Genomic DNA, 23651 nt, shown 5'->3' with positions numbered 1-23651 from the left:
AACCCAAAAGTTCATAGTGCTCCTGAATAAATGTAAGTTGGGATTATTGAGACTTTGAGAGTAAATCGCTAAAAGTTCGGATTAATAATTTAAAGTGAATTTTTCTAAAAATAAAACTTAGATTTTGGAAACACCCAATATAATAGATTTAAAAGTGAAGACAAGTCGAATTGGAGGATGAAATAGAGTCGTTTGACTCTTGTAATTGCCCTTTTTACTCTCTTTAGTTTTAATAAAAATGTGTTCCTTTAATGGAAGTGGTGCTACTTATGTTTGTTGGGAGATGTAGCAAAATTTCAATTTCAGATTTACATAAACTCTTGTTGAAGGAGGATGGTAGTAGGTGCTATTAAACCCATTTGTATGTGATGATGGTAAAAGTCATTACAACATCATGACCTTGTATGAGAATATATACTCCCTCCGTCCCACAATATAGTTTCTATTTTCCTATTTTAGAGACCCAAAATATTATTCCTGTTTCTATTTTTGAATGGTATGTAAAGACCTTTATACCATTATTTTTTTTACTTTATTCATTGAACTTCCAAATTTATTCTTAACTTATCCACTTGCATTGTATTTTTTTCACTTTCTCTCTCTAACTTTTGTCTATACTCTATAATTGTACTTTTCACTTTTTTCCCCTTAAATTATCCACCTGCCTTGTACTTTTGTCTAATTTTTGTCTAGCTTTTTTCTACTTCTCATTTCTTAAATACTGTGAAAAAAACACAATGTGATTGACATGTATGAAGCATAGATCTCAAGAAAATTTTATCCATTTGAATTATTGGGGTCCCTTAGGGTAAGACATACTGATTTTGGGTTGTCTCCATCATTTCAGCAACATTCATAGACTTTTAATTGTATGTTAGATAATACCTTGCACAACACGAAACATCATCACCAACTTCCCTCGTTCTATTAATAGTCCCATCGCATGTTTAAATGTATATTGGTAAGCGTTAAATGCGTTGTCCTTACTTGTTGTAATAGCTTAAAGGTAAGTGTTGTTAATGATCTTAATTGGTATTATGTAAGGGATTCTAATGCCAATAGTAACTTATGTTACTTTACTGTTCTTTCATTTGTTGTAAACCCAGTTTAATTAATGTAATTTCAGATGTTTTTTTTTTTAAAAAAAATGTAAAAAACTTGCAAAGAATTGATACAACCTTTGGTGTATGAGAATATTTAAGGAAAAATACACTTTAATAATCCCAACTATTGTCGATTTACTTTTAATAATCCCAACTAAGGTTTATTTTTTAATAATCCTAAATATGCCTTGAGTTTTTCTCCAACGGTCCCAAAAACCGGTTACCTACTGAAAGAGTAATTTTTTTTAAAAACGCCACATGTTAGCATATGATTGGCTTAATATTAAAAAAAATTAAAAAAAGGAAAAAATTAAACAAAATCCATCCCAACCACCCCAGCCCACCGGAAACCGCCAACCAACCCCCAGCTAACCGGGAAACCGGCCGACCAACCCCCAAAACCACCTTGCCACCTTCCCCCACCCTGAAAATGGTCGATAGGCCCTCCCAACCCCCAAAACCACCCAACCACCTCCCCCCCATCGCGAAACCCTAATCCCTCGCCGGAAATTGGCCGTAGGTCCCCAATAACCACCGAAACTAGCCTTCCGACCCTTTACGACCCCATGTGACCTATCCTGCACCTCGAAACCACCTTCCCAGCCACCCCGATTCCCAAAACCACCAACAAGTCCAACAAAAGTCCATCGGGGTGGCTAGGTAGGTGGTTTCGGGGGTCTGGGTTGGGTCAGTTGGGGTAGTAGAGGTCAGGTCGGCGATGTCCGGTGGGTAAGGGGGTCGGCTGGCGAGTTTCTGCAGGCGAGGTTAGGTGCTCGTCTAGGGTTTCGCGTTGGGAGAAGATGGTTGGGAATTTTTAGGGGTTTTTTTTAATATTTTTTTTGTTTTTTTAATTTTTTTTTTAAAATTTTGGATCAATCACGTGTTTACACGTGTCATGGTACCTGTTATAACAGATCGTTGACTTTATGTTGACTGGTTGGGATTGTTGGAGGAAAACTCAAGGCATAGTTAGGATTATTAAAAAATAAACCTTAGTTGGGATTATTAGAACTAAATCACCTATAGTTGAGATTATTAAAGTGTATTTTTGATAGGCTAAAGTCGTAATCACCTAATAAAAAATAATACCTAAATCCACTAACTATGTAGAAAGGGAAGAAGGGTTGAACCACAGGGAAACAAGTCAATTTATTCCTAATAAATCTATATAATCTAGATTATCAAGTAACCAATTTGTTATTATAAAGGAGAACTAAACTACTAGGAGTAAAAGTGGAAAGGAATAAAAGTAGGAGGAAAATCAAGGAATAAAAGACGTAGGGCATAGGTTCACCAATAAATAATATTCCAGGGTAAAACATAATAATCAATCATCAATGCATCAATTAATCAGATCATAAAGGGCTTCGCTACGTATTACAATCACAGAATTAATCTAACGGCATTAAATCTCATCTCTCGAATCTCGAACCATTTATAAATTAACCTGCCTATTGAAACTAGACCTAAACTTCAATTCTCATCTCTCGAATCTCGAATCAATATTGTCAAACTCATGCATAAAAGACCAGACCTAATCTAGTCACAGAGCATTAAATCAATCAATAGGAAATTAATCAAGCTTTGACAATCAACAACAATAAATTACCCCTTCATATTATTTATGGATCCCCATAAACCCTAGAAAGAAAACTACTCAGACATAATCGAACATAAACTAAACAAAGCAATTAAATAAGTCATGATGGAAGAAATAAAATAAATAGCTGAGATTAAAGGAGAAGAAATCGTTACCAAAGTTGAAGGAAACAAGAGATGGAATTAAACAAAGAGTTGCAGAGAGAGAAAATAATACTAAAGTTTAAGAGGAGAGAGAGAGATAAAAGTTAGAGAGAGAAAGAGAGAGAGAGTAAGGGAAGGGAGAAAAAAGAATACTAAACTTGCTTAACAAAAGTGTATTTCAAACTAAGCTCGAAAATCCTAAATTAAAACAACTTAAACGACGCTTAAACTTCTCCTCAGAAACACGCGCCCGATCGGGCGAGGCACCGCCCGATCGGGCTCGCCTTTTTTTCCTTCGTGAGCTTCTCTTCTCGCGCCCGATCGGGCGGAGACCCTTCGGGCTACTTGGACTCCTTGTTTAGGCTTGTAACTCGGCCCAAACCAAATATCCTCCTTGGGGCTTTAATCATTCGGTCAAGTGCCTCATCTTCTCATAAGTCGAGCCCTTAATCACCGGTTCGATGACTCTAACCGATCTTGGGCTATGAAAGATGGTCGTGCTCCTCTAATGCTCGTAGCCGCTTAATAAAATCCCGGAAAAATGCTCCAAGAGTGTAATTTCCTATAAAACTCAACCAAAACTACGAAAACACTAGAAAACACATATTAGTAATAAAAGTGGCTCTAAAGAGCCAAAAGCACTACTAATTATGACCAAGGGAAGGGGGTAAAATACTATATAAAATAAAGTTATCAATTTTTCCAATATTTAAAGCAGGTTTACTTTTTTTTGTTTTTACTTAAAACCTTTATAAAGCCCACATGTCTTATAATTAGACGATCGTATAAAGACCTGCCCCATTTATTTATCAGACGGATCTAACCCATATTATAATTATGGCGGGTCATGGCTTTAAAGGCCTACATTCCTATTTCCTACCTCTCTGCTGTTATTTCATTGAAGCACACTCAACGTTCTCCATTGAAGCGTTCTCCGTTGAATCTTATTCTTGTATCTACCATTGAAGCAGCCTCTAAGGTAAGTTGTTTGTTGTTGTCATCATCATATCAATTTCACAATCTAGGGTTTATATTTGATCTAATCTAATTTAATTATCAGTGCTTTAAGTTTAGGGTTCGTAAATTCTTAGATTATGAAACATCATAACCAAAAGAAAAGAAAATTATGACCGTAATTTGAATCAATTATCCCTAAAATTATGTATTTTTCGAGATAATTGAATATAAAATTAAATCTCTTTTCCCTGGGCCTAGGGTGGCCGCCCTGTGCCAGTTAATATACAACCATACTCTTAAAACTCAATTACTTGGTACCTTTAATAGGTTGTTGAAATGGGGATTATGTTTGCAAGTTGTAGTGTATAATGTAAATTTCCCATTGTAACTTGATAGACAACTTAAAGATCCTGGGATATGATTGATCATGTTGCGCAGTGTGCCAAAAGTTTTGCTCGACTGACTCATCGTAGTGATATGAAGAGTCAGGGAAAACATCCATCTTCAATCTAATTTTAGCTGGTTGAAACTAAGTCTCTTTTAAGTCTTTAGTTAGCAAACAACACATTTTTTTTGAGAAGAAAAAAAAAAGATATTGTAGAATGTTACCAATAAGGGGAAGTGTGTCACTTAAAAACAGCAGAGGGGGTCTTATTTCTTGTTTGTTGGAAGTGATTTTCTATTATTATTATTATTATTATTATTATTATTATTATTATTATTATTATTGTGGAACAATGATAAAATGTATGTTGTTTTTCCTATTCGCAGTCAGTTTATTTCTGTCGTTTTTTTTTCCGGCCGTTGACTACTATTGTCACTTCATCCCTCCAAACTTTTTCTTGACTTCAAACACAATCACTAGTCATATAAATAATCTTTGTCTTATATTCTTTTATTGCTTACCTATTTCAGATTCAAATTAATTTAATTATCAGATTTGGGATTTGGGGTTCAGTAGAACCCCGTGGAACTAACGTTGGAGCTGCCACTGCTTTCATAGGGTAGCATGAAGTTCCAAATAGAAGACATTACAGTCTACTTCCCGTATGATAACATTTATCCGGAACAGTATTCCTACATGGTTGAACTCAAACGAGTCCTTGATACGAAGGGCCACTGTTTGCTGGAGATGCCCACTGGCACTGGGAAAACTATTGCACTTTTATCTCTCATTACCAGTTATGCTCTTTCAAAACCCTCAAATCCTATTAAACTCATCTACTGCACTCGTACGGTTCATGAAATGGAAAAAACACTGGCTGAGCTAAAGGTACTCCATGACTATCAGGTTTGCCACTTGGGTCCCTCAGCTCGGCTCCTTGCTCTTGGGCTTTCTTCCCGTAAGAATCTTTGTATTAATCCAGCTGTTGTCTCTGCTGAAAATAGAGACTCTGTTGATGCCGGCTGTAGGAAGCTTACAGCAAGCTGGGCTAGAGCTCTAGCTGTAGAAAATCCTAATATCCCTACTTGCTCATTTTTTGAGGATTACGAGAAGTCGGGTTCAGAGGCAATTTTGACCCCAGGTGTATATACTTTACAGGACCTGAGAGCATTTGGCAAGCAGAAAGGATGGTGCCCGTATTTCCTGGCACGCCATATGGTGCAATTTGCAAATGTTGTGGTTTACAGTTACCAGTATCTACTTGATCCAAAAGTTGCTGGGATTATTTCAAAAGAGATGCAGCGGGAGTCTGTGGTTGTATTTGATGAGGCTCATAACATTGACAATGTGTGTATTGAGGCTCTTAGTGTTAGTGTCAGAAGGCAAACTCTTGAAGGTGCGACCAGAAATATTTCTAGGATGTCTCAAGAGATCGAAAGGTACTTTTATATCTGCTTCATTTTCTTTGATTTTTTTTTTCGTGATATATCCCTCGAAAGGTTATTGAAAATATCTGCTAGGTATTCTTAATTTCACTTCATGTACCCAAATTAGAAAATTGACTCCCAGACATTGGTTTACGCTTCCATCTAGGCAACAATCAGGCAAATTTTTTATAAATTGGCATGTTAAACAACATAGCGTCAATATCCTAAAATGAATTTGAAAACGTATTGCAAAAACCATTACCATTATATTGGTAAGTGGTTGTTATATTGGTAATATTTGAATAAACAAATGTTTTTCTATTAAATTTCCTTGTAGGTTCCTTTGTTGAAATTGCATGTTTGCATTTGATGGTGTCCATTGAAAAAGTTTTGCATCGTGATTGATTTCTTATAAGTTAATATTAACTCATTTGATGTGGTAGGTAGGTTCAAGGCCACAGATGCTGGGAAACTACGTGCAGAATACAATCGCCTTGTTGAAGGGTTGGCCCAAAGGGGAAATTTACAAAGTATGTCTGTGCTATATAGGCATCTATTTTGAATTTTTCTGCTTAGAGTTGGCAGTTTCTTAAGTTTCGTTAAATTCATTATGCATCTTCTGCAAATTCTTTTACAGTTGGCGATACTTGGCTTTCCAACCCAGCTCTGCCTGAGGATATTTTGAAAGAAGCGGTACCAGGGAATATTCGCCGAGCTGAGCATTTTCTATCTGTTTTGCGTAGGTTGGTGCAATATATCAAAGGGCGGTTGCAAAGTGAGAATTTTGAAAAGGAGTCGCCTGTGTCTTTTGTAGCGTCCCTAAATCAACAAGTGGGACTTGACCAAAAAACCTTGAAATTTTGTTATGATCGCCTACATTCCCTTATGATGACCCTTGAAATAACCGATACAGATGAGTTCTTAAGTATTCAGACAATTTGTGATTTTGCAACGTTAGTGGGCACATATGCCAGAGGCTTCTCAATTATTATTGAACCCTATGATGAGAGAATGCCTCATATCCCTGACCCCATACTGCAGGTTGGTTTAGACTGACATACTCTGATATGATATATAGCTAACAGCTTGTTATAAACAGTAAAAAGACTTTTTCTTTCCCCTCTCTTTGCTTCTGTTATTGTTTGACAACCCAAATTTTTGTCTGCTGTTTCTTTTTAATATATATTTGCTTACCTTTTGTATCATTATTACTTTTAGATTTTATTATATTAATTTCTCATCAATTGCTCATTATAATACGTGTTTGTGCTTTGAAATTGAATTTTCAGCTGAGTTGTCATGATGCTTCACTTGCTATTAGGCCTGTATTTGAACGCTTCCAAACAGTTGTAATCACCTCTGGAACTCTGAGCCCTATAGATCTGTACCCACGCCTTCTGAATTTTAATCCTGTAGTCAGTCGAAGTTTTACTATGTCCTTGACAAGGGACTGCATATGTCCAATGGTCCTAACACGTGGAAGGTGAAAGTTTAATCTTGGATTTTCATTTTATTTTCGTATTTAAGTTTCTGATTGAATGTTGTGTGAAGTTTAAAGACCTTGTACCCTCAGTTAAAATTTTGAGTTATCATTATATAAGTCTGGTTAACATGTAGATGCCTTTTTTGCTATTGACATATATGGCTTGTATGTTTGTTTCAGTGATCAACTTCCAGTCAGCACGAAGTATGATATGAGAAGTGATCCAGGTGTTGCAAGGAACTATGGAAGGCTATTACTAGAAATGGTTTCTGTTGTTCCTGATGGAATTGTGTGTTTTTTTGTCAGTTATTCATACATGGATGCCATTGTTAATACTTGGAATGAAACCGGTATTCTAAAGGTATAGATGATGTCCGAGCATCGAATTTTGTAATATACATCGCATAATCATATTTCTTTCTCAATCTAGTTATTCTGCTGATTTGATTTGTGAATTGATTTGTTGATACTGGGTGGCCTATATCTGAAATGTCAGTATTGTGTTAGTGTGTTACATTGTGTTTGAGGGTATTTATATTTGCTCCTTTTCACTGTCTTCTGGATTCAAAATTTTGGTTATGAAAGAAATGATTCTCAAACCCTTGTTATTGCAGGATATAATGCAGCATAAACTTGTATTCATTGAAACTCAAGATGTTGTTGAAACTACATTGGCTCTAGACAACTACCGCAAGGCTTGTGATTGTGGGAGAGGTGCTGTCTTTTTCTCTGTTGCAAGGTAAGATGTGCTTGATGATTTTCTAACTCTAATAATTTTTTCTTCTTATTAAACAATCATAATATTAAATGTCCATCATGGTAAGGCATATATATTTCATGATTTTCATCCTCTGGCTTTATTTGGAATTGCTGTTTGTTGCATTTTCGTAACATCATTACAGTGGTGCAGGATCAATATTTTTGTTCCATCTTATATCAGATACTTTGAAAATTTTGCTTATGGCTGGGGAAGAGGGTCAGGGCTTTTTTATTGGGTTGTTTAGCAAGTTCAGATCGGGGATGACCATAAATATTAACGAGTTCGTACACATTGACTAAGAAATCTTGCGTCAAACTCATGCATCCATTTGGCAGTTTGCATAGGAAATTGCACAGGCTTACTGAATCCTGATTGTGTGTGAGCGTGCGCGTGTGGCTTTTGTTCTGTCATGTTTTTTTTTTGCTTACATGTAGAATATATGACAGAGAAGAAAAATGTTGCCTGTTAAAATTTATTTGGAAAGATTGTCATTAATCACCTTTGATTTTGTACTACCTCTGTTCTTTTTTGTTCTACTCACTTACTATTCATGTGGACAAACTAAAAAAACTTTGACCGTCTATGGCTTTTTTTGTACAAATTAAAAATTATCTTGTGTGATCTTGTGAGTCTTTTTCAATGAATAGTTTCCAAATTTTATTTTCATAATTTGCATTATTACATAATTAAAGATATTATTGGTCAAACACCTGCTTTGGAGGCCAAACAAATTGCAAGTTAGTCGAACAAAAAAGAACGTAGGGAATACTTTTGAATATAAATTACTTATGGAAGGTATTGTATCAGAAAATTTTCAAAATATTGTTTAATGTATGTCCTGTTGCAGAGTCAAGAGGTTGAGAAGTTTACAATGACCTGAGTTGTTATTATAAAATTTGAGATGTTTATTGCATACTTCACTTTTATTGCAGGGGAAAGGTAGCTGAAGGTATAGATTTTGATCGACATTATGGCAGATTAGTGATCATGTATGGGGTTCCTTTCCAGTACACATTGAGCAAGTGAGTGGCTTTGTTCCCTTCTGTGTTTTAACTTTTTACTAGTCTTACTACCTATTGCATTTAAAGCTTTTCCCCTTGCATGCATCAACAGCACAGATTGCATATATTTTCTTTACTAGGGAAGGCTATTGCGAGAATCCCTCAATATATTTATAGGGGAAGACTCTCGTGAGAATCCCTCTACTAGATAACACTTTTGTATGAGAGATTACTCTCTTATGTTCTAAATTTTCACTCGTATGTCATAATTTTTTATTCACATGTTCTAAATCTTAAATGAGTTAAATCAAATGTTCTTAATTATTACTCACATGTTCTAAATTTGAATTAATTGTTCTAAATTTCATATCTTGTGTTCAAGATTTTTAATTATATGTTCTAAATTTTTACTCGTATTCACATGTTCTAAGTTTTATCAATATGTTTTAATCAGACGTTCTTAATTTTTACTCACGTGTTAAGATTAGTCAAGTAGTAAGTTTTACTTGCATGTTGGACAGCTGAGATGGATGGGTTGTTCAAAAATAAGTTTAGTTCAGCAAAACTAAGTTAAGTTCAGCAAAATTAAACTTAGTTCATTTAAAAAAGTTTTTTAGAATCAACAACTTTAAAGGAACAATTATGATAGTGAATCAGTAATTACAAGTTCTAATTGGTATTTATAGTTTAGGTTTAGTAAAAATTATTTTAAGTGTAGCAAAAATAATTAAGGCCCTTATTCAAATAATATTTAGACAAAGTAATTGCAAAAATAATTTTTAATAAATAAAAATTAGTAATTAAAAAGAATAAATATAATAGAGAATAGTGAAATGAGTTTTATTTAATAAAAATAATAGAAGTTAAGTAAATATATTTAATTTCAGAAAAAATAAATTCAATTCAGCTAAAGTAAGGTGAAAAGAACATGCTCTTTATTTCAACAAAAATAATATCAGTTCTACAAAATTCAGGTTAAACTCTTCTGCTACATCACCACCTCCTATCACCAAAACCAGCCAATAACAACCCATCTATCTCAGCTGTCCAACATGTGTCCTAGACATTTCCCACTTGACTAATCATAACCTCCACCTTTTCTCCGTGCTAAAATTACTAGGCAAAACCCCAGAGCTTTTAGTCTTTCACACTGTCAAAACTAACCACTTTCCCCATTTCAAAACAGTTGCACCATTTGCTTTTTCACTGTCTTGGACACTAATTTTACCATAAACATCTTTAATTAAGCATTAACAAAATTATATAAAGCTGATTTCTTGGAAAAGACATATTAGAGGTTTCTAATTCACTCTTGACTATGTTTTCTCTTATCTATTAATGAGAATTTATGGTCCAAGATTTTAAAGTTTTACTTTCAATAGAGAACTGGTGCATTAGGATATGAACAAAAGGTACATTGATATTACTTCATAAGTTCATAGTGGCCTATTTTACTTCGGCACTTCATTTACTGAGGGTAATTCTAGAAGTTTATGAAATCCATACGCGACTCTTGTTATTCATCCAAACAGCACAACCTTCCAAGAAAGTCAACAAGTATGACTACTGTCCTTTAAATAAGCTTTCTAGTGGTAGCAAGATTTGTCCCCAATCATCTTTTTTTACCTAAGATCTTTTGGTATTAAGAAAAAAAAAAGGTGTAACAAACAAGAGAAACAGAAGAGAAAACTAGGGTTTTTATGCTCACAAATGGGTTTGGAGATTAGTGTTACCAGCTTCCCCACCCCACCACGCACGAAACAAAGACAGCAACTATACCAGCAGATTGTTATTTTTTACCCCAAGGTGGTAAATTGCTAACCTTAACCCCTTACTAACAGGTTAGATAGTACTTGAAGATCATAATTGATGGATTTTTTTTCTTTATTTGGGGGGAGGGGGAGGGGGAGGGGGAGAGGGTGATGGTTATTTGATAAATTGCTAGCCTTACCCTCATACTAACCTCATGCCTTTGTTCTATTTCCTTATTTGGTCATATACTTATATTTGTTTTCTTTTGGAGGTGCGGTTGTAATGGCAGTGGTTATGGAGGTCCGTGGTGGTGACTATAGTGGGTTACCATTGAAATGGGTTGGGGAGGTGGGAGATAAGAAGAGATATAAAAGAAATAGAAATTAAAATAAAAATTAAAAAAATTAAATTGTTAAATACTCCCTCCGTCCCTGAATACAAAACCTCATTTCCTTTTTAGGTAAACCAAAACACAATGTCTCTTTCTATTTAAATGTTGTATGTTTTGACATTATTACCCTCTTTTTTGATGAGTTGTCATCTTTTTTCCTTTACTTTTTTGTACTTTTAATATTAATTTCCAACGCTTTCTCTATCTCTTCAATTATTCCAAACTACTTTTTCTTTCTCTATCTCTCTCTAACCCCACATGCACATATATACTTTTAATCATTAGTTTTAAAGAATTTACAACTTTCTTAATTCCCGAGTAAAAACCAAAAGAGGCTTTGTATTAAGGGACGGAGAGAGTAGGTTACAAGTAAAAAGGATCGTTTTGAGCAAATGAGAGGTAAAGGTGGGATTGTTTTAGATTTCGAAAAGATGCACTACTACATAAATTAGCAAATGCAATCCCTAAAGTTGCAATAGGGCAAAAATCGTTGCTATAGACCTATTGCAATGGTTATTGGACCGTGGCATTTGAAGCCGTTGCAGTAGGTCTAATGTAACGGTTCTTTTGACCTAATGTAACGGTCACATAATATCTCTCATGGACCGTTGCATTAGGACCTAATGCAACGACCTTATAAACCTAATGCAACGGTCATTATAAAATCTCATAGACCGTTGCAGTAGAGCTGATGCAATGCATATATAGATCAAATGCAACACATATTGCCTATGTTGGGACCGTTGCATTTGCTCATTATAATAATAATTATTATTATTATATGCTTATTACAATTTCAATAATTTTCAAATGAGGTAAACAAAATTGAATAACAATCATTTCATTTTGATTAAAAAAATCTTGTATTTAATTTACATAGTATGATTATGCAATTACTGCTTCACCGAAACAATTCCTAAGCCAAAATACGTAAAACTTGTATAATTTCTCTAATAACTTGTAACTTTACACTTTAAAAAAAAAAAAAGAATATAAAAATTCAATTCAAGTAGTAGCAGCTCCGGAACAGCAGAAGTAGCAACAGCTGGCAGTAGCAGGCAGGCAGCAACAGCTCTGGAAGAGCAGAAATAGCGGCAGCAACAACAGCTCCAGCAGAGCAGAAACAGCAGCCGCAACAACAGCTCCGGCAGAGCAGAAATAGCACCAGCAGCAATGGCTTATTTTTTTTACCCGAAACAATGGCATCCACAATTTATAAGCCATCAATAGAACTAATCGCAGCAAATCACTGTGAATACTGCAAAGTTGGTCACATTTCACGTATTCAAATGCCAAGTGCACGAGTGCAGATCAAAACTTCAAAGAAACTACCTTAAATTCAAGCACACAACAAGAATAATCAATTAGATTTTGGTAGTTGAAAGCATCCAAGCAATCAACCAAATGGTGATTATACTTGAACATAAAAAAAAAACTCAAAATTCATTACTTCATGTAATCATAGCAGCCAAATCCATAAATAAAAAAGTAAATATGTTATCCATTAGTAGCAGCCTCGGCAGGCTTGCCAAGGCCAGCTGCAGCAGCAGCCTAAACAGGCTTGCCAAGGCCATCTGCAGCAGCAGCCTCGGCAGGGCAGCATCAGCTGCAGCCTTGCCAGGCCAGCTGCAGCTGCAGTCTTGCCATGCCAGACCAGCTGCAGTCTTGCCAGGCCAGCTGTAGCAGCAGGCTCGGCAGGCCAGCAGCAGCCTTAGCCTTGCCAGGTCAGCTGCAATAGCAGCCTCGGCAGGGCAGTAACATCTTTAACCTTGCCAGGCCAGCTCCATTGTAATGTACAGCAAAGCTCCATCACCTGCTCACTCATAATCACATGTCACAGAGGCTTTTCAGTGGGTTCAAGAGTCTCAGAATCAGTGACGTGAATGGTATAAATCTCATATCCTTTACTATCTTCCGCATATGCAATCAGCTTCTTGTTAGGAACCAAGAATATAATACCCCAAAAAATGAGGTCAGAAACCAAAACTAATAGTGGTAGAGGTGTGAGAAGATGCAAGCTTACCTTAAAAGCATCAATGCAATAGTATGCATACTTCTTAGCCTTAACATTCTCTTCGTAGTAGTAGTTACCTTTCCGTAAAGGTGTCATCCTTCTTTATTTGTCCTCTAATCTCGGCAAACAGCATTTGTTCAAATTGCTTGGTCCCTAAACAAACATATGATGAATTTCACCATTACAAACTGGAACTGCACACTTCAAATTCTATTCAAGTCATTCAAATTCTCCCGAGCTCATACTACAACACTTTCTTTCTGTTCTTCCTCAGATTAACTAGCCAAATATAAAACACACATAACTATCAAAAAGTAAATCTCATGATTGGGTGAAAGAAGTAACAACATTGACTCACTGTAAAACAGGCAACAAAGCACGAGTAAGTACCCATAAAGCAGCCTATAAAACAAACCTAAAATCAATTAGCATGTGCAGCTATTAATACATGCATCACTATCAAATATGCATAGAATGATGATTCCAAAGAAGATGATAAGGAAATAGTTGGTGAAAACCGAAAACCCTAAAATCTAACATACGTCAATAATCAAACAAATTACAATCGAAACAGCACACAAAATAGCAATTCACAAGATAACAACGAATTTGAATTTGAAATCCGAAACCCTAAATCTAACAATAATTGATAATTAAACGAATTACTACCAAAATCAGCATAAATATTAGCAATTAAAAGCGAGATTATGCGAAATTTAGAAGTTCGGATCTAGAAATTACCCTTGAAAGAGGAGGAGATTACAAAACACCAACAACGAAGCTTAGGCGTGTGACCTGGTGAAGGAGGCGAGAGGGACGAGGAGCGAAACTCTATAAAGCTGCTTCAATTTTAAGCAAATTCGAAACCCTAAAAATTGATTTTAGGATATTTGAGTTTACCCGGTGAATGATGAAGGAGAAAGCATGCAATGGGGGTGTTTGATGAGAATTAAGAAATGAGAGGTTGAGGGTGAGAGAGAAGGACAGAGATATGAGAAGGAAGTACAGAGATAATGAAGAGTGAAAGCTTCAAAGGAGAGATAGTGAGCTTTTCACGAAATTTTGGGTACACTAATTTTGCTTGATTAAGAAAGGCACGCACAGTCGCACATGCTAATAAGTTATACGGAGGAATTAATGCAACAACCATTACAAAGCCGTTGCAATAGGCAGAAAATTCGTTGCATATGAAGAGCTACTGCAACGGTTATCTTAAAATCGTTGCAATAGGAAAAAATTCCGTTGCATTTAGCTTTACCCGTTGCATTGGACCGTTGCGTTAGCTATAACCGTTGCGTTTGACCATTGCTTTTGCTAGTTTATGTAGTAGTGATGGGAATGTTTTGAGCAGAAGTAGCAAAGGTGGGATTATTAGTTTCCATTTTTTTCCTTTTCTTTTTCTTCTCCTAGTGTTATTGAGCCCACCCTCTCCTACAATCATTTTTCTTCTCTACTTTTTAATTTCATAAAAGTGTGATTAACAAATAGAGATGGACTAATTTTTGGATGATTGGAAAAATAGAAGAGATGATGAGAGAGATAATAGAGAAAATACCAAGGAACTTATTTATTGTCTTTCATGTTGGGAACTACTGCGTAACATTTTAAGGGGGCATTTGGCTCCAAAGTTTTTTATTTTACTTGTGTTTGAGATCATTGTGTGATTTGTTTTGCAAATATGCAAGGCTTGTAAAGTGTGAGGCCCAGCATCTAAACCCCTTAGGCCCTAAGATTTGAACCTAACTCCATGGGAATTTGAATTTGGTATTTATTATTTTAATTCTTATATACTTGTACGCCATGACACACCGCCACAACTAGCTCTTGCCTGTGCTAGCCCCATCATCCACCTTTTGTTCCCCCCATCACCTTCCTTGTTTACTCATGTCCTCTCCCATGCCATCACTTGCCCTTACCTCACCGCAAAACAAACCATCAGAACCAACCAATATTCAAAACAACCGACATCACCACTGCATATAGCAGCCATCAATTCTCTAAAATAATCTGTAATAGATTTAAAATGTTAGCTATCGTTATGGCCATGGAAGTCATAAATCTGTAACTTTTGTGTGAAAATCGACCGTCAAATAATATAAGCTTGAAGTAGGAGTAGATGCAGGAACGTGGAGGGTTGGTGCCAGAAAAAAAGAAATGGAAAAGAAGGAAGAGAGGGGGTGAGCAGAAAAAGGTCGGTGCTACATGTTGTGAGACGGTCCTGGCGATGGATGAAGTTGGTGTTGGTTTACACACTGGCTTTTACGTGGGATGAGGGATATTAGAACACGAAAGATTGAGGGAATTGGAGTGAGAATGAGGATATTTTTTATTCTTTTTTTTATTTTCTGACAAAAATGATTGGGCGTTAGGGATTTGAATTCTATTGCTTGCAAACCCAAACAAGCCTGGCATCTAAGTTTTCCTAAATCCATGTATTTTATGCTGAAATTCATATTTTATACATGATTTTGAACTTTGCTGGCATAGAAGGGAATGAATTCATTCCAATCAAGCAAACTAATCACATTACCTTTCTTTATTTCTTTTCTCGTACTTTTCTATCTCGGGTTTTTCCTTACCTTTGAGAGAACCAAACAATATCTGAGTAGCTGGAATTGTTTTCACAGTTGCAATTACCAATTTCATGTTGTGGGATCATGTCATCTTTGTAGCATTGATAGTCCTCAATTGAGGTCAAATAATCTGAGCTTGTTGGATCTTTATATTGCAGGATATTGCTTGCTCGACTGGAATATTTGCGGGACACTTTTCAGATAAAAGAAGGGGATTTTTTGACTTTTGATGCTTTGGTACTGCTATTGCCTCGTGAATTATTGTTTTTAATTATTACAATGTGTATTGATTGCTTTTAGCTGTTGGACTAATTCAATTGTTCTTTATCAGAGACAAGCTGCTCAATGTGTGGGCAGAGTAATTCGTTCAAAGGCTGATTATGGAATGATGATATTCGCTGACAAAAGGTTTGCTACTGTACTAACAATTAGACATTTGGTTTGTTTTGTTTTGTTGAAGATCAGCAGATACCTAAAATCCTATATGGTCTGTTCAAAGGAAAATACAGTCATAATGTTGTTAACCTAATTTTGTGCTTGGAATCAATCAATCAAAGCCTTAATCCCATTAGTGGGGTTGGCTACATGAAATTTATGCTTGGAATCAAAAAATTAAATACAATGGCTCTCTGACATCAAAATTACAGCATTCAAATTGTCTATATTTTTTTTCAAAGCAATCTTCACCTTAGATCAAAACGAGTATGTTCCATAATCTTGCAGATTTAAAATCCATTAAGCAGCTGTTGACAACAGTGCATTGTTAATTGTGATTTACGGTTTGTTTGGATAGGAAATAAGGAAGGAAAGGATGGGGAGGGAAAGATGAGGGAGGGAAAGATGAGGGAGGGAAGGGAAGGGAAAAGAAAAGGAGGGAGAGGTGAGCTCCATTTTCCCTCCAAATCCCTCCAATTTTGGAGGGATTATGCTTATTAAAGAGAGAGGGAAAATGGATCCCTCCCTCTCCTTTCCCCAATCCTTATCCAAACAAAAGAGTTTGTCCCCCTCCTTTTCTCTTCCCTTTTCCTTTCATTTCCTTCTATCCAAACAAGGTGTTAATGTTTTCTAGTGTGATGTGGTTGTAGGTGTTGTATGCTGTCTAGGATGTGTGCCAAAATGATTAAAATTTTTCTGAGTCTTAAAATAATTAATTCTTTGTTGGTTTCTTCTGCAGATATAGTCGGCATGATAAGCGCTCCAAGCTGCCTGGATGGATATTATCTCACCTACGTGATGCCTACCTTAATTTGAGCACTGATATGGCTTTACACATAGCAAGAGAGGTGCCATTTTGATTGATTACTTACATATGTTGTATGGAGTAACTAACATAATCTCAAAAATTATTGCCACAATCCTTGCAATATCTTATGTGGATAAGAGAATTTTTTGTGTGTTGCAGTTTCTCCGAAAGATGGCTCAGCCATATGATAAGACTGGCGCCACTGGTAAGAGAACCCTTTTATCGCAGGAAGACATGGAGAAGATGAGCAATGGCTACAATGCTGGGGCAGATGAGACTGTTCTGAAATTTTAGCAATATTTTTGTGTAATCCTAGGAATCTTCGTCCTCTTGTTTGTTTAGAGATAAGTAGTTCATAGACCAAGCTAGCTAAATCCTACTTTCTTGCAGACTGTTATTGATTGGAGCCAGTTTTTGGAATCAGCTGGTGTAGTTGTAGCTTGTAAGTTGGGTCTGTGGTTTGCAGTTTGAACAGATTTTGTACTTATGTTCAGAATTAAAGAGGACAAAATGGACAATGGCTAAAAGTTTCGTATGTTCAGGGACTTGCCAACTCATTTATTGCACATTTTCTTGATACTTATATCGTACAATGTTCATGACATATACTAATACTTCCCCCGACGTTATCAATTTAAGAGTTCCACAAATATTATAATGTTTTGCGTGAAAATACTCAAGTGTCTCCTTTTACACTAAATACTCATTACTCTTATCCATTTGATAGTCGGTAATAAATGGTGGTAAAGGAGTAAATTTTAAATGTAATTAGTAAGGAAATTAACATTGCAATTCCCATGGTAATGGATTTTCATCTTCAAACATTTTTTTTTTTTTAATATTCCCTCCGTAAGTGGGGTAGGTTGATGGAATTAAAATTTTGAAAAAAACAAAAATGTTTAAAAGTGGGAAGAAAGAAAATATAAAAAAAATATTAAAAATAGGAGAGGTTCACTAGTGAGGATTGAGGAGCAATATACAAAAATACTAGATTAACCCGTGCAATACACAATTTGTTTGAATTCTTTTATTTATTTTTTATTTATTTTTTATGTGCTAAAATTTGTTATATATTTAGATAAATTTTCTAATATCAAAAGATAATATTTTATATTTAATTAATTTAAACTTAAAAATCTCATTCGCCAATTTTACTTATGTGGCCTTTGAATTATTTAATTCTAAAAGAAATTAATAATTTTCTTTCGGTGTTCCACCCAGTTCATCCTTCAGGCTAATCCGGATTCGGGGATCAGTTATGGGTGCTTAGGTTCCAGTCCCTCCCAATTGTTGTTGCGGGGGATCGAATACGGGTCTTTAATAATCTCTTATTTAATTGGCTACAACTGAAATTTATAATCATACATGGCGGGCTAAGAAACTTAAATCCTATGTGGCTCCCTAAAAACTTGGGAAAAAACTCTCCTTTATATATATATATACTAGTACGTGCCCCTGGGCATTGCCCCGGATACCCATTTTAGAGACTGTACTAAAATTAATGATATATGACCATATTTATAATTAATAATTACGTGGTTATTCGTATAAAAGTAAAATTCAATTGAATTGGATATTGATATTATTTATAATATATGGTGTGTTGTTATAAGTAAAATTCTATTGTCAATAAAAAGATATATTTTTTCAAATAAATTATAAATTATACTCTTAATCCTAAATAAACCTATCCAATCTAATCTAATCTAATCACAATAATACCTGTGGCTTACATGGAGCGTCACTTGGTGAAAAATTAGAATGTCAAGTGTCGTTGTCTCGTGACCTAGGTGCGAGACCGGTTTTTATTTAGAGAATGTACTATAATTAATGATATATGACCATATTTATAATTATAATTACGTGGTTATTTGTATAGAAGTAAAATTCTATTGAATTGGATATTCATATTTGTTTAGGGCAAGTCCATTATCCTAAGCTCACTGACCTGGAATTACGAAAATACCCCTCCATGATTGATGTAAGGCTAAATATACCCACCCAAATATAGGTTGATGGATTCAAACTTTTTAAAACGGGTTACTCTCGAATTACACTAGAATACTCACGAAACGGGATAGACAACCAAAACTCAAGAACACACTCAAAGTTCTGGGATCTTAGGAAAGAACTCAAGACACACTCAAAGTTCACCCTAATCTTATAACTCAAGAACAAACTCAAATTTATAAGGAAACACTTTAACTCGAGACAAACTCAAAGCAAAATGCTAAAACACTCGACTAAAAAGTTACCACTTAACATCTCCTAAAACCGTGACATTAATTCAACGGTTACAAAAACTAAATGAAACTCTAACTCTTAAACACTTCTTTGTAACACCTATTTGAATGGGTAGTTACAAAACAGCAATTAAGAATTACAATAACTCCTAATCACACATAAACTTACGGCTTAATAAGAGAGGAAGTTAGTATAACTCCTCTAAGCCTTATTACAACTTAAATAAAAGTTAAATCAAACTTAATTATATAGCCCAAAGTAGTAAATGGGTCATGCACTCATAGATAACACTCCTTTGTAGGCTTCAAGTGATCTCCCAAGTGAGCAAAGTGACAAATTTGGGCTTGAGAGCAAATGGGCTAAATCCAAGTGTTACTAGAACAAGGGCAACCGGTTCTTGATCCATGGAGCTTCTAAGTGGGTTGCTTGATCTTGGATCATTCTCCTCTTCTAGAGAAAAGTTTGACCTCAAACTTGCATCATCCAAGTAAGGAGATAAGTCCCTAACATTGAAAGTAGCACTCACACCCATCAGCTCATTAGGAAGCTCAATTTTATAAGCACTATCATTGATCCTCTCAAGAACTTTGTAAGGACCATCAGAACGAGGCATGAGCTTGTTTTTGCGTAACTTAGGAAATCTTTCTTTCCTTAAATGTAACCACACCAAGTCCCCTGGTTGAAAAATAGGTTGTTTGTGGTTCATATTGGCTCGCTCTTGGTATTTCTTATTCATCTCCTCAATTCTTTTCTTCACTTGCTCACAAATTTTTTGAAAAGTTTCCACTTTTCTTAGCATCTTTCTCCATTATTTCCCCCTTAGGCAAAGGAATGAGATCAATAGGAGGAAAAGGATTCATGCCATAAACTACTTCGAAAGGAGAACGTGAAGTAGTTAATGAATGAGCCCTATTGTAAGCAAACTCTGCACAAGCTAGTTTAATGTCCCAATCTTTTTGCGTTTTTCTCACAAGACCACGCAACAATGTACACAAAGTTCTATTAGTAACCTCCGTTTTCCCATCAGTTTGGGGATGATGAGAGGTACTAAATTGCAACTTCATACCCACAAGCTTCCATAGGGTTTTCCAAAAGTGACTAAGGAATTTGGAGTCCCTATCAGATACTATACTTCGAGGAATGCCATGGAGTTTGACAATTTCCTTGAAGTTAGTATGGCCACTTTCACTGCATCATTGGTTTTATTACAAGCTACAAAATGTGCCATCTTAGAGAATCTATCTACTACTACCATGAAGCTATCCATTCCCCTTTGTGTTTGTGGCAACCCCACAATGAAATCCATACTAACAATTTCCCATGGAGCACCTGGGATCGGCAATGGAGTGTAGAGACCTTTAGTGAAGTGTCCTTTAGCCTTTTGACAAGTAGCACATCTCTCAACCACATGAGTAACATCCTTGATCATTCTAGGACAATAAAAGTGTTCGCATAAAATATCAATAGTTTTTTGAATCCCAAACTGTCCGGCCAAACCCCCACTTTGGACTTCCCGCACCAACAACTCTTGTACTCCATTCTCCGGAACACACAACTTGCAACATTTAAAGAGGTAACCATTTTGCCACACAAAATCCTTGGTAAGACTCTCTATCTCACTAGCAAAGTTGGGATCATCCTTGTAACAGTCCTTGAGTTGTTCAAAACCCAAAATCTTAGCATCTACCATGGAAAGCAAGTAGTTTCGACAAGACAATGCATCAGCCACCATATTACTCTTGCCATCTTTATATTTGGAATTGAAAGTAAATGATTGGAGAAACTCCACCCATTTAGCATGTCGTTTGTTGAGCTTTTGTTGTCCATGTATGAAACTTAGAGCCTCGTGATTGGAATGAAGAACGACTGGCTTTGGTCTAAGGTAGTGAGACCAATGATCAAGTGCTCTAACTATGGCATAGAACTCACGGTCATAAGTTGAATAATTCAACTTTGCCCCATTCAACTTCTCACTAAAGTAACTCATAGGCTTCTTCTCTTGATCAAAACAACACCTATCTCAATCCCACTTGCATCACACTCCACCTCAAACACTTTGTTGAAATCTGGTAGCACAAGTACAGGAGCATTGCAAAGAAGATATTTGACCTTCTCAAAGGCCTTTTGTGCCACTTCATTCCACTCAAAATCACCTTTCTTTGTCAATTCTGTAATAGGAGCCATGATGGTTGAGAATTTTTTTATGAACCGACTATAGAATGAGGCTAGGCCATGAAAACTCCTAACTTCGTGAACATTGGTTGGAGTTAACCAAGATTGAACCGCGTGCACCTTTTTCGGATCTACATGTACCCCCTCTCCAGTTACAATGTACCCTAAGAATACGACACTAGGAGTCATGAATACACATTTCTCAAGCTTACCATCACTACTAAAATTCGGCCAAATTGCGACTGCCTCAAACGGTCGCAGAAAATAGCAAAAACGGTCGCAAAACATAATTGCGACCGTCAACGGTCGTAACATGGCGGTCGTTTTTCTCTTGGTTGCAAAAAAAAAAAATTACGACCGTTTGACGGTCGCAGATTTTTTGCGACTGCTTTTACTATTTTCAACGATCGTTAAGAAAACGGTCGCAAATATCAATAATTGCGACCGCTTTATGAAACGGTCGCAAATCTTGAAATTAGCGACCGTCATAAGCGGTCGCTAAAAGTTTTAAAAAAAACAAAAAAAAAAAAGAAAACAGACCCATCACCCACCCACCCTTGACCCAGATCCACCGAAACTAGATCCCACCCAAACCACCACCACTGCCCACCCTAAACAACCACTAGCCGCCGCCTTCTACCCACCATCACCTTCGCCCACCTTCAACCACCAATACCCACCACCACCCACCCACCCTTAACCCAGAAAACATAAATTTATCAAAAAAAATTAACCTAGAAATTTAACGAAAAAAAACATCCGATTGAACCAACAAAAACAACCCATATAATTTCGAACAAATTTACAAAAATCAAACAAAAAATCGAAAAAAAAGCAACATAAATTAATCAAAACAATTTAACCCACAAATAAAATGCACAAAAATTAAATAAAAAATCAACAAAAAATACGAACATAAATCAAACCCACAAACACTAAGCAAAATTTGAACAAAAACTCAACTCAAAAAAACCCACAAAAATTCGAACAACAATCACACAATTTCGACAAAAATTGAACCACTATTCGAACAAAATCAACAAAAATTCGAACCAAAACTCAAACAAAAACACACAAAAATCGAACCAAAACTAAAAAAAAAAACACAAACAAAAATCGAAAAAAAATTGAACAATCATGGAAATTAGAGAACAAAATAAAACAGCAAAAATTAAAATAAACAAAAATATAATAAAAATTCAGAGAAGAAACACATACCTTTCACAAAACTTCTTCCTCTTTAGGTTTATATGGTCAAATTCGACCATAAAAACTCTAGATCTGGAATTTTTATGGTTGAATTTGACCATTAATACCAAACTTTGACGAAAATACAACACCACAATTCATTAGTTGACAGAAATCCTAAGAAAAAGATAAAATGAAGAAAAAACAAAGAAACAAAGATGGAGCGAAAATCCTAAGGAAAGAGAACGAGAAGGAGAAGAGGAAAGAGTACGAGGGGGAGAATAGGAGGAAATTTAGAGAAAGAGAACAAGTTTGCTTTGTTTGATTTCTTGGCAATGAAAGTCAGAAAATAGGAGATGAGAGTGAAAGAGGAGAATGAATTAGAGAGAGGAGGAACGTGAGAAGGAAGAGAAGGAAAGAGAGGAGATAAGGAAAATGAAGGAAGAGTAGCGGCTGTGTAAAAAAATTAGGGTTAGTGTGAGTTGGAAGTTGGAATCCCTTTTATACCCTATTTTAAAAATTAAAAAAAAAAATTACGACTGCTAAAACGGTCGCCAAATTAGAAATCTGCGACCGTTTTAGAGGCGATTGCAGATTATGACATTTACGACCGTCTCTTTGACGGTCGCAGATTATGACATTTACGACCGTCTTTGCCGGTCGCAGATTATGTCATTTACGACCGTCTCTTTGACGGTTGCAGATTATGACATTTACAGACGGTCGCAAACGATTTAATTTAATTTAGAATTATTTTTAATTGTTCAAACATCCTAGCGACCGTCTAAAAGGCTAAAAACGGTCGCAAATTTACGACCGTTGTCAAAGTAGTCGTAATATTACAACCGCATAAAAAACGGTCGCAAATTTCATAATTTGCGACCGTTTTCCAGACGGTCGTAGAAAAACGGTCGCAATTTAGCCGAATTTTAGTAGTGCATACAACTTCACCTCCCTTAATTTTTCAAACAACCTCCTCAAATGAACTACATGATCTTCATTGTTTTTACTATATATAAGAATATCATCAAAGTAAACAACAATAAAATCATTAAGAAAAGGACGGAGGACTTCATTCATCAATCTCAAGAAGGAGCTTGGGGCATTGCAAAGCCCAAATGGCATCACCAACCACTCATACAACCCTTGCTTTGTTTTGAAAGCCGTTTTCCACTCATCCCCCTCTCGAATTCTCATTTGATGGTAGCCACTCCT

At 35.8% G+C, this 23651-nt stretch overlaps 1 protein-coding gene across 3 annotated transcripts; it reads left to right on the top strand.

Annotated features, from left to right (window-relative positions):
• The first annotated feature begins 3699 nt into the window (after positions 1-3699).
• LOC145568756 (general transcription and DNA repair factor IIH helicase subunit XPD-like) lies at positions 3700-17389 on the top strand. 3 transcript variants are annotated; one of them, XM_081628170.1, is made up of 13 exons: positions 3700-3825; positions 4719-5094; positions 5347-5627; positions 6063-6145; positions 6253-6656; positions 6905-7098; positions 7279-7459; positions 7713-7837; positions 8791-8880; positions 15748-15826; positions 15921-15997; positions 16764-16872; positions 16992-17388. In XM_081628170.1, the coding sequence occupies exons 2-13, from the start codon at positions 4813-4815 to the stop codon at positions 17124-17126; spliced, it is 2040 nt and encodes a 679-aa protein (XP_081484296.1). In that variant the 5' UTR covers positions 3700-3825; positions 4719-4812; the 3' UTR covers positions 17127-17388. The 3 variants fall into 3 exon arrangements, with proteins under 3 accessions (XP_081484296.1, XP_081484294.1, XP_081484295.1); XM_081628168.1 differs by having other exon boundaries at positions 4719-5627; positions 16992-17389; XM_081628169.1 differs by having other exon boundaries at positions 3704-3825; positions 4807-5627; positions 16992-17389.
• Positions 17390-23651: the final 6262 nt, after the last annotated feature.

The sequence above is a fragment of the Chenopodium album genome, chromosome 11 (genome assembly GCF_948465745.1).
Source record: "Chenopodium album chromosome 11, dcCheAlbu1.1, whole genome shotgun sequence".
Lineage (NCBI taxonomy): Eukaryota > Viridiplantae > Streptophyta > Magnoliopsida > Caryophyllales > Amaranthaceae > Chenopodium > Chenopodium album.
The sequence above is the reverse complement of the archived record's forward strand: the minus strand, read 5'-3'. Positions and strand labels throughout refer to the sequence as shown.

Coding starts and splice junctions, on each gene's coding strand:
- LOC145568756 (XM_081628168.1), top strand. CDS start 4,813: ATGAAGTTCCAAATAGAAGACATTACAGTCTACTTCCCGTATGATAAC. Junction 7,099..7,278: donor ATGGTCCTAACACGTGGAAG/GTGAAAGTTTAA, acceptor TGTTTGTTTCAG/TGATCAACTTCCAGTCAGCA. Junction 8,881..15,747: donor TTCCAGTACACATTGAGCAA/GTGAGTGGCTTT, acceptor TTTATATTGCAG/GATATTGCTTGCTCGACTGG.